Source organism: Heterodontus francisci, chromosome 10 (genome assembly GCF_036365525.1).
Source record: "Heterodontus francisci isolate sHetFra1 chromosome 10, sHetFra1.hap1, whole genome shotgun sequence".
NCBI lineage: Eukaryota > Metazoa > Chordata > Chondrichthyes > Heterodontiformes > Heterodontidae > Heterodontus > Heterodontus francisci.
The window spans coordinates 32895498-32908265 of NC_090380.1; the positions used below are offsets into that span (position 1 = coordinate 32895498).

The 12768-nt window shown below is 42.1% G+C and overlaps 1 protein-coding gene across 2 annotated transcripts in view; it reads right to left on the reverse strand.

Moving 5' to 3' along the window:
- Window positions 1-12768, reverse strand: part of nhsb (Nance-Horan syndrome b (congenital cataracts and dental anomalies)) — a 474669-nt gene that overhangs the window by 21906 nt on the left and 439995 nt on the right. The window contains exons 7-8 of one of the 2 annotated variants that reach the window (XM_068040418.1): window positions 9271-12342; window positions 6970-7090 (exon numbers count right to left, since the gene is read on the reverse strand). In XM_068040418.1, the coding sequence (XP_067896519.1) occupies window positions 6970-7090; window positions 9271-12342 (3193 nt within the window). Of the gene's footprint in view, window positions 1-6969; window positions 7091-9270; window positions 12346-12768 lie in introns of both variants that reach the window. The other variant, XM_068040416.1, reaches the window with a different exon arrangement.

Consider the following 12768-nt stretch of genomic DNA (forward strand, 5'->3'; position numbering starts at 1 on the left):
GATAAAGGAACATCTGTAATTAGGGGTGACTTTAATCTGCATATAGATTAAATTAGTCACAATACCATAGAGGAGAAATTCATGGAATGTATACAAGATGGTTTTCTGGACCAACTAGAGAACAGGCCATCCTAGACTGGGTATTGTGTAATGACAGAGGAATAATTGACAATTATCCCTTGGGGATGAGCGACCATAATATGATAGAATTCTTCATTATGATGGAGAGTGACGTAGTTGATTCTGAGACTAGGGTCCTGAATCTTAATAAAGGAAAGTATGAAGGTATGAGGCGCGAGTTGGCCATGACGGATTGGGAAACATTACTTGAAGGGCTGATGGTGGATAGGGATTTGGCAAACATTCAAAAAGCGCATGGTTAAACTGTAACAATTGTTTATTCCTGTCTGGCGCAAAAGTAAAACGGAAAAGGTAGCCAAACCATGGCTTACAAGCGAAATTAGGGATAGCATTAGATCCAAGGAAGAGGCAGACAAATTCACCAGAAAAAACAACAGACCTGAGGATTAGGAGCAGTTTAGAATTCAGCAAAGGAGGACCAAGGGATTGATTAAGAAGGGGAAAATAGAGTATGAGAGTAAGCTTGTGGGGAAAATAAAAACTGACTGTAAAAGTTTCTATAGGTATGTGAAGAGAAAAAGATTGATGAAGACACATGTAGGTCCCTTACAGTCAGAAACAGGGGAATTTATTATGGGGAATAAAGAAATGGCTAACCAACTAAATGCATACTCTGGTTCTGTCTTCACAAAGGAGGACACAAATATCATACCAGAAATGTTGGGGAACACAGGGTTTAGTGAGAGGGAGGAACTGAAGGAAATCTGTATTAGTAGAGAAATGGTGTTGGGGAAATTGATGGGTTTAAAGGCCGATAAATCCCCAGGGCCTGATGCTCTGCATCCCAGAGTACTTAAGGAAGTGGCCCTAGAAATAGCTTTTTGAATGTTTGCCAAATCCCTATCCACCATCAACCCTTCAAGTAATGTTTCCCAATCCGTCATGGCCAACTCGCGCCTCATACCTTCATACTTTCCTTTATTAAGATTCAGGACCCTAGTCTCAGAATCAACGACGTCACTCTCCATCTTGATGGTCATCTTCCAAGATTCTATAGACTCTGGAATAGTTCCTACAGATTGGAGGGTAGCTAATGTAACCCCACTATTTAAAAAGGGAGGTAGAGAGAAAACAGGGAATTATAGACCAGTCAGCCTGACGTCGGTAGTGGGGAAAATTCTAGAGTCCGTTATCAAAGATTTTATATCAGAGCACTTGGAGAACAGCGGCAGAATCGGACAGAGTTAGCATGAATTTACGAAAGGGAAATCCTGCTTGACAAATCTACTAGAATTCTTCGAGGATGTAACTGGTAGAGTTGATGAGGGGGATCCAGTGGATGTGGTTTATTTGGACTTTCAGAAGGCTTTCAATAAAGTCCCACATAAGAGATTAGCATGTAAAATTAAAGTGCATGGGATTGGGGGCAGTGTATTGCGATGGATAGAAAATTGGTTGGCAGACAGGAAACAAAGAGTAGGAATAAACGGGTCTTTTTCCAAATGGCAGGCAGTGACTAGTGGGGTACCACAGGGACTGGTGCAAGGACCCCAGCTATTCACAATATCTTCTTCTTTGGCCTCCTTATCTCGAGAGACAATGGGTAAGCGCCTGGAGGTGGTCAGTGGTGTGTGGAGCAGCGCCTGGAGTGGCTATAAAGGCCAATTCTAGAGTGACAGGCTCTTCCACAGGTGCTGCAGAGAAATTTGTTTGTCGGGGCTGTTACACAATTGGCTCTCCCCTTGCGCCTCTGTCTTTTTTCCTGCCAACTGCTAAGTCTCTTCGACTCGCCACACTTTAGCCCCGCCTTTATGGCTGCCCGCCAGCTCTGGCGAACGCTGGCAACTGACTCCCAGGACTTGTGATCAATGTCGCCAATATATATGAATGATTTAGATGAGGGAACGAAATGTAATATCTCCAAATTTGCAAATGACACAAAACTGGGTGGGAGGGTGAGTGAGTTGTGAGGAGGATGCAGAGAGGCTTCAGGGTGATTTGGACAAGTTAAGTGAGTGGGAAAGTGCATGGCAGATGTAGTATAATGTGGATAAATGTGAGGTTATCCACTTGGTAGCAAAAACAGGAAGGCAGATTATTATCTGACTGGCTATAAACTGAGAGAAGGGAATATGCAACGAGACCTGGGTGTTCTCGTACACCAGTCACTGAAGGTAAGCATGCAGTGCAACAGACAGTAAAAAAGGCAAATGGTATGTTGGCCTTCATAGCGAGAGGATTCAAGTACAGGAGCAGGGATGTCTTGCTGCAATTATACAGGGCCTTGGTGAGGCCACACCTGGAATATTGTGTGCAGTTTTGGTCTCCTTATCTGAGGAAGGATGTTCTTGCTATGGAGGGAGTGCAGCGAAGGTTTACCAGACTGATTCCTGGGATGGTGGGACTGACGTATGAGGAGAGATTGAGTCGGTTAGGATTATATTTGCTGGAGTTCAGAAGACTGAGGGGGATCTCATAGAAACCTATAAAATTCTAACAGGACTTGACAGGGTAGATGCAGGAAGGATGTTTCTGATGGTGGGGGAGTCCAGAACCAGGGGTCATTGTCTAAGGATACAGGGTAAACCTTTCAGGACTGAGATGAGGAGAGATTACTTCACCCAGAGAGTGGTGAGCCTGTGGAATTCGCTACTACAGAAAGCAGATGAGGCCAAAACATTGTATGTTTTCAAGAAGGAGTTAGATATAGCTCTTGGGGTGAAAGGGATCAAAGGATATGGGGGGAAAGCGGGAACAGGTTACTGAGTTGGATGACCAGCCATGATCATAATAAATGGTGGAGCAGGCTCGAAGGGCAGAATGGCCTACTCCTGCTCCTATTTTATATGTTTCAATGTTTCTAAGAGCTCCTTCTGGAGTCACAGTGCAGCTTTCGCCCATTGAGAGGCACCACAAATATGATCTTCATTGCACGGCAAATCCAAGAAAAATGCAGGGAACAATGCCGAATGTCCTTCCTGGCCTTTTCCAACCTCACAAAAGCCTTTGACTCCATGAACCGTGAAGGCTTATTGAGGTTCCTGCTCAAATTTGGCTGCCCTCAGAAGTTTGTCACCAAACCTCTGTCTACTCCACAATGACAGGCAAGCCATGATGATCACCAACAGAACTTCCACAGACACTATCTCAGTCAAGACTAGGGTCAAGCAAGGCTGTGTTATCGCATCAACCCTCTTCTTCATTTTCCTCACTGTAGTGCTACACCACACAACCAGCAAACTACCCACAGGCGTGGAGATAATCTACAGAACAGACAGGAAACTGTTCAACCTACACTGCCTTCAATCCAAAACCAAAATCACTCCCAACCTCTGTCGTCGAGCTTCGGTATGCAGATGACGCTTGCGTTTGCACTCACTCTGAAAATGAGCTCCAGATCATTGTCAACTCCTTACCCAAAGCATATGAGAAAATGGGTTTTTCACTAAACACTTGGAAAACAAATGTCCTCTTCCAACCAGCTCGCAAAGCACACCTTCCCCCATCAATCAAGATCAAAGGCGAGATCCTGGAAAATGTGGACCATTTTCCATATCTTGGCAGACATAGACGACGAGGTTCATCATCGCTTCCCATGTGCCAGCTCTGCCATCGGCCAACTGAGGAAGAGAGCATTTGAGAATCAGGATCTCAAACCCGAGACTAAGATCACGTTTACCGGGCAGCAGTGATCCCTGCGTTCCTATATACATCAGAGACTTGAACAACCTACAGCAAACACCTCTAAGCACTGGAAAAGTACCACCAAGATCTTCCAAATCCAGCGGCAAGAAAGACGAACCAACAGCAGCGTCCTCTCCCACGCCAACCTGCCCAGCATCACCCAAAACCAGCACTGCTGGGCAGGGCATGTCACTCGCATGCCTGACACCAGACTCCTGAAGCTGTTCTATTCAGAACTTGGTCACAGCAGGAGATTCCCGGGAGGACAGCGGAAACGCTTTTGTGACGTCCTCAAAGCATCCCTGAAGAGAACAGCATCCCTGTCAACTCGTGGGAGTCCCTGGCTCATAACCGTCCTAGATGGAGACAGCTCTTTCAGGGAGGCATCGCACACCTCAAGGGACTTTGTTGGAAACATGTGGAGGTGAAGTCGAGGTGACAGAGGGAGTGCATAAATCTCCAAACTACGCATCTACCTGACCCTTCAAGCACCACCTGCCTCTCATGTGGCAGAGTCTGCAGATCACGCACTGGACTTATCATCCATCTCAGAACCAATTGAATAGGAGTGGAAGCAAGTCATCCTCGATCCTGAGGGACTGCCTAAGAAGAAGGTGGTATGTGGGGCATGCTTTACATTGGAAAGAGTAATGCCAGCCTTCTCTAACTGCGATACCTATTAAGTAAAATAAATCTTAAAAATTAGAGCTAGTCCATTTAGGAGAGAAAATCAGGAAAGAGTTTTCCCACAGAAAGGGCAATAGAAATCTAGAATTCTCTCCCCTAAAAGACAGCCGATGCTGGGGGTCAGTTGGAGCTTCTAAGACTGATAACAATAGATTGTCGTTAGGTAAAGGTATAAAATGATATGGAGCTAAGGCAGCTGAGGTGCAGCTCAGCAATGGTCTTGGTGAGTGGAGGAGAAGCAGCCTCCTGCACTACTGGCTAAGTTCGAATGGCCTCATCAAAATGAATGACGGGCTCAACGGCCTAATGCTGTTCCTATATCTGTATGTGGCAGTATGGTGGGGGCGGGGGCAAGGTACTATGAAAGGTATCTTAAATGTTAGGGCTTTCATAACTTGCCTGTTGCATAATGCCTGGTGTGACACAATCGCTGATATTTTATATTAAGTGTACATGGTAAAAGAGCTGTGCGTCTGCATGTAGTTGCATGCTCTTGCCACTGGGTGGCACTAGGTGCAGAGTTTCAGAGACATACTTTTAAATGTGATCTTTATAGTTGTACATTTTTAACAGATTAAATTTAATGTCTTTATTGCCCTTTTTTAGTCATCTTGCTTTTTTGTTTTTCAGTCACCTCAGAGAAAAGGGGGTTTCCTGCTTGCTCCCATTGCACTCTCTTTCACTCACTGATGGGGCCTCCAGGCCGTGATCCTCCGAACTGGCCGCAATTTTATTTGAACTATGTTTTCAGTTCTCTTTATTTTTAGTAAATATGTGTATGTGTGACAGCACCATGGTGTCTATGTAAGATTGGGCCCAGCCACATACCTCCCTGCTGGCTGTGCTTTGAGATCACTTTGCTGCCACCTCAACAATACTGTGCCCCTTGCAGCTCTCCTGCCTGATTGGCTAAATTGGAGTGGTCACACATCAGCTGATCTCATGCACTCAGCTTTGAGTGTATTGAACTGACCCTGTTATAAATGAATAAATGTACTGCCTTACGCAGATATAAATACAGCATTGTTCTGATGCAGATACAAATAAATACATGTACTGTCCTAACCCAAGAATAAACAAATAAAATGCTGGCCCAATCCAGATCCTACCTTATGTCGGTACTCATTTTCTGTGTTAATTTCCTTCATTCCTGTCTCAATATTTGTATTGGAAACTGCCTACATAGTTTGTATACTGAAATTCAACGTTCTCAAGAGTGGTGCAAAACTAATGAGCTGTTCATCTCCCACCTCCTCAGCCTGTCCTGCAGAGGAATTCCTGTGTTGCAACCAACTCTATTTCTCTGCTTCCCAAATAGGCACACGTTTTGTCAAAGTATTATATAAAAATAAGGGCAGAATGTATGGCTTTAACATCGCAGCAGAGCAATTGGTCATATTATTAAAATAGGATGACTATGCATGTTTTATCATTACACTTTCTGTGTCAAGTTGGGCAATTACATTTTCAACAGCACTCTTTTAGATGCAAATTTATTACACCTTATTTGTTCATATTCAAATAAAATAAATAATAATTCTAACTCCAAGCAGTGATGAAAATCTACGAATAAAAAAGCAGTACTGAACTAATTACTCAAGATATTATTTTTAAAATGCTTTTGTCCGTATAGATTTTTCTTCAGCTGTAACCAGGAATGAAATTGTTTAAGATAAGGTTTGTAGCATAGTGAAGACATTTGAAGAAGAGACATACTTCACAACAGTGTGATTAAAATTACATTTTGTGTTTTTGAAGTATGTCAGGTCAAGAATGTGGAAGCAATTAAAGATAAGGACAGGAATTTCATAAATAATTTGAAGAACTATAGGGAGCAGTGGAGTCTGGTAAGAAGCAAAGTAATAGAAGTTCAGTGCTTTGAGCAGATGAGGATTCAGGAAGCTGCATTTTGAATGAGTTTTGGATGGTATCAACATGATTCTCTTTGCTAATCTGTGCAACATCTCAAAGTATGTGTTTCAGCTATAACAGTAATTATAAGTGTGTTCATCCAAATGATTTCAAAAGAAGATGAAGTATTGACTTTATCTGTGCTCAGACTCTTGGATCTGTGACATCCTTTAAATTTTGTTTGCTATCAATCCAGTGACGTGCCTTGGGATGTTTTACTACACTAAAGATGCTATAAAAAGTTGTTGTTGATTTGACCTTCTACCTGTTAGCTATCCTTCACCATCATTTTACAGAATTATTTATTTGTGTAACCCTGGTATGTGCAGGGAAAAACTGTATTTCTGTAACTACTCGCAGTGGGTAAAAATAAAATCATTTGATTCCAAAAATCAATCAAAAAACATTTCCTTCAGTGTCTCTGAACAAATCTCCTACAACCTTGTTTCCAAATCCTTCCAGCAGATTTCTGTACCCATCACGATTTCCAGCCATCTTGAAACAGCATAACCTCCAATTCATGTGAGCAATGCCACGGGACGTCAACAATTTTTTCAGGTACGTTTGTGGACAAGGACACGCAAATATTTGTAAAAGATTTCTGACCTGTGAATCACAGCAAAAAGGTCCTCTGTTGTGCGGAGTTTGTTTGGTGATATGAATACATTATCTTCGTTAGTCTGAGGATCCAGTGGAGAAGTCAAATAACTCTCACCCTGTCCCACATCTGTGTATGAGAAACAAAAATTCTATTTATTTTAGCAGGCTGCATATAATTGCACAAATCTTCCATGTAGACACATTAAATGAGATTTTAGTATGGTTTAATAAGAAGTTTTCTAAAAATGTATGAACAATCTAGCCTGTGCAGCATTTTGAATTACTTATCCCAACTAATTGAGATGTTTTAATATTTGATTAAAATCATTATGGCAGATTTTACAAATGTGTGTCTGCCATAGAATCTCAGGTACAGAGGTGTAAGTCACTTCTGTAAGCAATTGGAGTGTCTTCTATGGGAGTTGCCTTATATCTATGACCAGGAGTGCAACATAGTGACCTGAACCAAATATTTATGTTTTTCATAGTGTACTTCCTCAATCTCTCCAAAGCCATTCTAAGAAAACACTTCATGAATTGACGCTTGATGCAAATCGGTAAGCTGCTTTATTTCACAATTCGTGAACATAAGAGAACAACAGTTCTAACCAGATTATCCTAGATTTGTGCAACTTATATTTGTATAATAATATATAATCATAAACATGCAACGCTTTCAGTGGGTTGTCTTGAGTTAAGCAGATTATCTTCTACCTGTTCATCTAGGATTGCTGACTTTCTGAGCCTGCCTAAAACCTTTGCAACCCTCTGTTTTAAAAGTGTGACTGCCTTTACAGGCTTTATGTTAGAAAAAGCATCCCACCTGGATTGCTTAGACAAGCTAATGAATTGCTTATTATTTAGTATCTGGAAAAAAAATAACTTCCATTTAGCATATAAACAACTTTTGTCGACCTACGTTTCTTTAAATTTGTGAGAAAACATGTCACTTAAAAAGTCTCAACATTAAAAGTGCGTCTCATTTTCAAATTATATCTGCACAAAAATTGTCAAAAAAATCAAAAATATGAAAGCAGTTACATAGGAATCAGTGTTAAATATTTGTTATGTGTTACTATTGTTCCCAAAATGAAACAATATAAAATGTCATGCTCCAACACAACTTTTAAACCTATGAATAAACAGCAAATGGCAGCTTTAACATGCAATGGGTCACATTATACATCATTACTTAAAAATACTTTTTAATACTTAAAAGATTCCTCGTAGATTCCTCATTGCAACCAGATCTATTAGTGTTGAGATTAAGGGGAGGTTGGACAGCGACATATTGCAATAAATTGACATAAAAATTCAGTATTTTTCCACAACTTAGAATATATTCAAAAACATAGGATTACAACTTTATTTAAATAGGCTAATAGTAGAATCAGGGAGATTTTCCTGCGTTTGTACTTATTGCAGCGGGTTGCATGGGCACAGTGAATATTGTAATATTGGACAAGTCTGAGCGCACACCTTTAAAATAAACTGCTCAATTTTTCTTCAATTACTTTAAATGGAGGAAAATTGACCAGGTTCCTGTACAGGCATGCACACCTGCCACTCAATTTTCCAATATTCGCTGAGCTCAGGCTATCCAGTGCAGCCCCAGGAAAATTACATACTCTTAGCATTTTTAAATAGAGTTCTCATTCTATGTTTTTGAATGTATTCTCAGCTGCAGACAAGAAGTGAATTTTTATGTTCATCCTACGCCCAAAGTAAAACAGATCTATGGGTTGGATTTTGTTCTCAGCCCAACGTTGGGTTCCGTGGCAGGGGGCGTGCTGGAAAAATCAGACAGGCAGCAGCCGCCACCAAGCCCGATGCTAGGATTGCTAGTTCCGATCTTCCCGATGGCGGTGAGGCTCCGTGGCAGCACCTTCGGCACTCTGTGATGGGACCCTACTTGAAATATTTAAAATATCTCTCTGCATAAATTTAAATTTAGTTCCCCGCGATCATGCCTTCAGTTCCCAATCTTGAACACGTCATGCGGCACTCAGGCGCCTTCACTTTCCTGTCCAGGAGAAGCTGGGGCCACTGAGGTAAGGAAGGGGCAACTCTGCATGATTTGTCTGGGGAAGGGGGGTAAGCAGTCAACACTACATGATTTAGTGGATAACTAAACTCTGTATTATGTTGTACTGTGTGCTGGGCTGGCACCTTTTAAAAATGGTGCCAGCACCTGCTCCTGCATTAACACATTCAATAATGCTTTTCAGTATTGCAACACTACCAAGTGCAGAGGTTAACAATCTCACCCAACAATTTGATGTGGAAATAAAATAAGAATACAATTACCTAAGTGACCTTTGTACTGCCCATCGCTAGGGCTCTCACATAGAGCTTCTGAAGTTCTGCTGTGATCAACAGCACTTTCGGGACAACCATCTTGCACCATTTCAACTTTCTCTTCTTCACTGTCTTCATTGAGCTTCTGTGGACCTATCAATTCTTGTTGAATTATGTCTTGGGGTACAGTTTCATCATTATTAACTGAGTCAAAGTCAAGTTTTCTTTCTAATTTCTCTGCAGTTGCAGATCCCAGTATTGCTGCAGACAGGGATTCTGTAACTGTGTTACATGGTGAATGCACACTTTCAGGTTTTTCTTCATTCCTTGTTTCTTGTGCAAATCCCTCATTCTGAAACTCCTTACTGGAATTATGGAAATCTTGCTTCATTTCTTGTGGAATGCTCTCCTTTACTGAATTCTTTTCATTGATATATTTGTAGCTGTTGGAAACTGCCTGACAGCCTTCTGTTGCAATCATTTGGTCATCTTCAAGTTCTGTGTTTTGTGGACACTCATCAGATACTGTGAGCTGTGTTAGAGACTTGGCTGCTGTCGAAATCAAGGGTAAAGGAGTCATACTCTCTTCACTCAGCTTATTTTCTAGACAAAGTGCAATATTACTTTCAAAATGCAAAACGTTTGGGTTTGCTTCTGTGGAGGATGATTTTTGTAACTGTTGAGGTGAACTGGAAATTTCACTGCACTTGTGTGTTAATGATCTGTTATAACTGTATGGTTCAGTTCTGTTCGGTGCTGTGACAGGCTCTGCATAACTTTGTTCCACTGTTATGTCAGGTTCTTCTTGCCATTCTTGTTTGGATTGCTTGGCTTTACTAACAGAGCGAAGCTGTACAGACTGTAGAACTGATGGGGTTATGGCAAGGGAAACTGGTGGACTGTTGTTGGTTCTTTCAGCTGCCTCTCGCTGTTTGCTCTGATTTGAGATATGCAATTGGTTTCTGTGAACAAAAGGCTTGCTTTTAAACAAATTCTGAAGAGCACTTAGGTCAAGGTGTGTTGGAGGTATAGTTGGTAGTTCGAGGTCTTTCTTTGTGACATTTGCATCCCTCGTGGAAGACTGCTGCAGTGAAGACCTCCTCTCTGGAACTTTTGGCTTTCTTTTACCACTGTTTGGAGATAGGGGACCAGGAAATAGAGGTGTAGGCAAAGTAGAGGTTGGTGTGCCAGATTGGCTAGAGTACCCACTAGATGGTGATGCCAAACCAGCCAATTTATCAGGAGAAGACAGCTTGAACTCATTATCGACTGAGGGGAGAGATGGAGTGGTAGCTCGTGATTCAGACTGGGATGTTTGTGACTCTGAGCCTTCTGGAGACTTTGTGCACTCTATGACGGTTGTACCCGTAGCAGTACTAGAGTTTGATAATGATCTGTAGGGATCATTAGACTTTAAGTCATTTAAAAGCCAGAGACCTGCATAATCTGATTGCACAGCACCTTCCTCCTTAAATGATGGCGTATCTGAAGGGGTGAATTGAGGGTCTGATAATTCATCATCATTCGTATATCCACCATGACCATCCCAAGGAATATTCTTTTTGCTTGGTAGCATGGAGCCTTTGAACCTGTCAGATGCAAGACTTAGGTCAAGTTGCAAAGACTTTTGTGTATCTCCAGATGATATAGTCCTATCCTGCCCATTGCTTGTCTTTGGTTCATTCTGTTCATTCTCATTTGTATAACTTTCATTTTTCCTCAAAGATGAACTGCGTTTTGGTGGGGCTGGTTTTGCCTTTAGTTTCTTGAGCGCAATGCTCGGGCCCCGATGCTTCTGCTTTCGCAACTCTAAGTGATCTGGTTGAGGGAGTTCACCAAGTTCAGAAGCATTTTCTGTGCTCTGGATTCCATCGGAGCTTGTGGATGCATAGTTAAAAATATAGTTTCTACTAGTTTTTAAACCACAGTCATAGTGCATGGAGGTATAATATCCTTCAGTATCCACAGAGAAATGTGAGCCTGAGTCAGTTCTGGAGGAGGATGGTCTCTCAACAAAGCTGTCACATGTACCCATGCTAGCAAAACTTGGACATCCCAAGCTATTCGTCCTTGAATGCCTTGGACTAAAATCTCGATGGCAAGATGCATCATGGCAATGGTGTAAATAGTTCCACTCAGCGTCGCTTGTGTTACTTGCATTGAGATCTTCAACAACATCTGTCCCTGTGGAAGTAAAAGAGTTTGTCCTGTGACCTCTGACTTTATCTCCTTGATATGCATACGGTTCCAGTAGAAAACCTGGCGACTCATAGTTTGTGTGAGCAGGTGCATTCAATGATAATTCTGAGTCACAGTGTGAAGATCCTGTCAGTGGTGGTGAAGATGCAGTATGAATGGTCTCTGATGTCTGTGAGGGGCATGTTGAGTTACTCCCACTCCAGTTTCCACTGGATGATTGATGGTCCTCCTTTTGATCTATCTGACTACTTAATAAAACCCCTGCACTGGAGATACTGTTGACTGGGCTTCCAAATGTATCAGAATTTGATGAGATCTCACTGTTTCCCATATCTCCCTCTGGCATAAAGTTAGACATCTTTGTCACCTGGCCTTCACGTTCCAGATTTTGCAGTGGTTGAACAGTAATGCCCTTGGAATGATGTATCTGTGGGCTCTGCATAAACAAACTTGCTTCGTCGTCTTCCTCCTCTGTCCTTTCTGGGTTTGGCAGGTATTTTTCAGGAGCACCAGTAATGCTTTCAACACTGTCATCCTGACTTAATTCATGAGATAACAGTGAATCTCTAATGCCTTCTCGAGAAAGGCTGCGCGAGCGAACATGGTTGTCGATTGGTTTAAGAAACATTGAGCCTGAATCATCTGCCAGGGTAGTGATATTCCCAGCTGAATGTGACAGCGAAGACGTGATGCTGTTGCCTCGCTGGGCTCGGATCCGCCTCACTGATGGTGCAGCAATTAGAATATCCTCTGTCTGGCACTCTGAGTCCTTGGTCCCGGATCGGCCGCTGGCAGAATTTGCCTCATCGCAATGGAAGTCCAACTCTGGGTTAACATGAACAATTACATTCCTTTCTCTAGCCATGGAAGATTCATCAGAATCTGCTAGCCAAATAAATAAAACATAGGGTCAAGGATTATACCCTGAAATGACAATAAGTTAGTAGAATATAACAAAAACCCCAAATTTCCTCAGGGCCAGCGGTTTTCTGATGGGCAGCGAAAAGTCAGGCAGAAATGGGATGGGATGGGAACTCATAACACTGGGTCTCCACCTAAAGCACATTCCGAGTGAATTTCCTCTGGAAGTTGTGCTGTAAGGTAGTTCCATAGGTCCCTTGAAGTATGATAAGTTAAAAAGGAGGTGGCACTGGCAGGATAGCATTATCCGCCGGAGTTCCTTCTGCTCCTGTCTCCTCCGCCCCAGTTGATCATGTTACAGGCAAGGTAACAGCAGTTTTAATGGTTGGAGCACCCCAGAAGAGGAAATGTTGCCAAATTAAAATTGGCTCTCTTTTAAGGGGCACG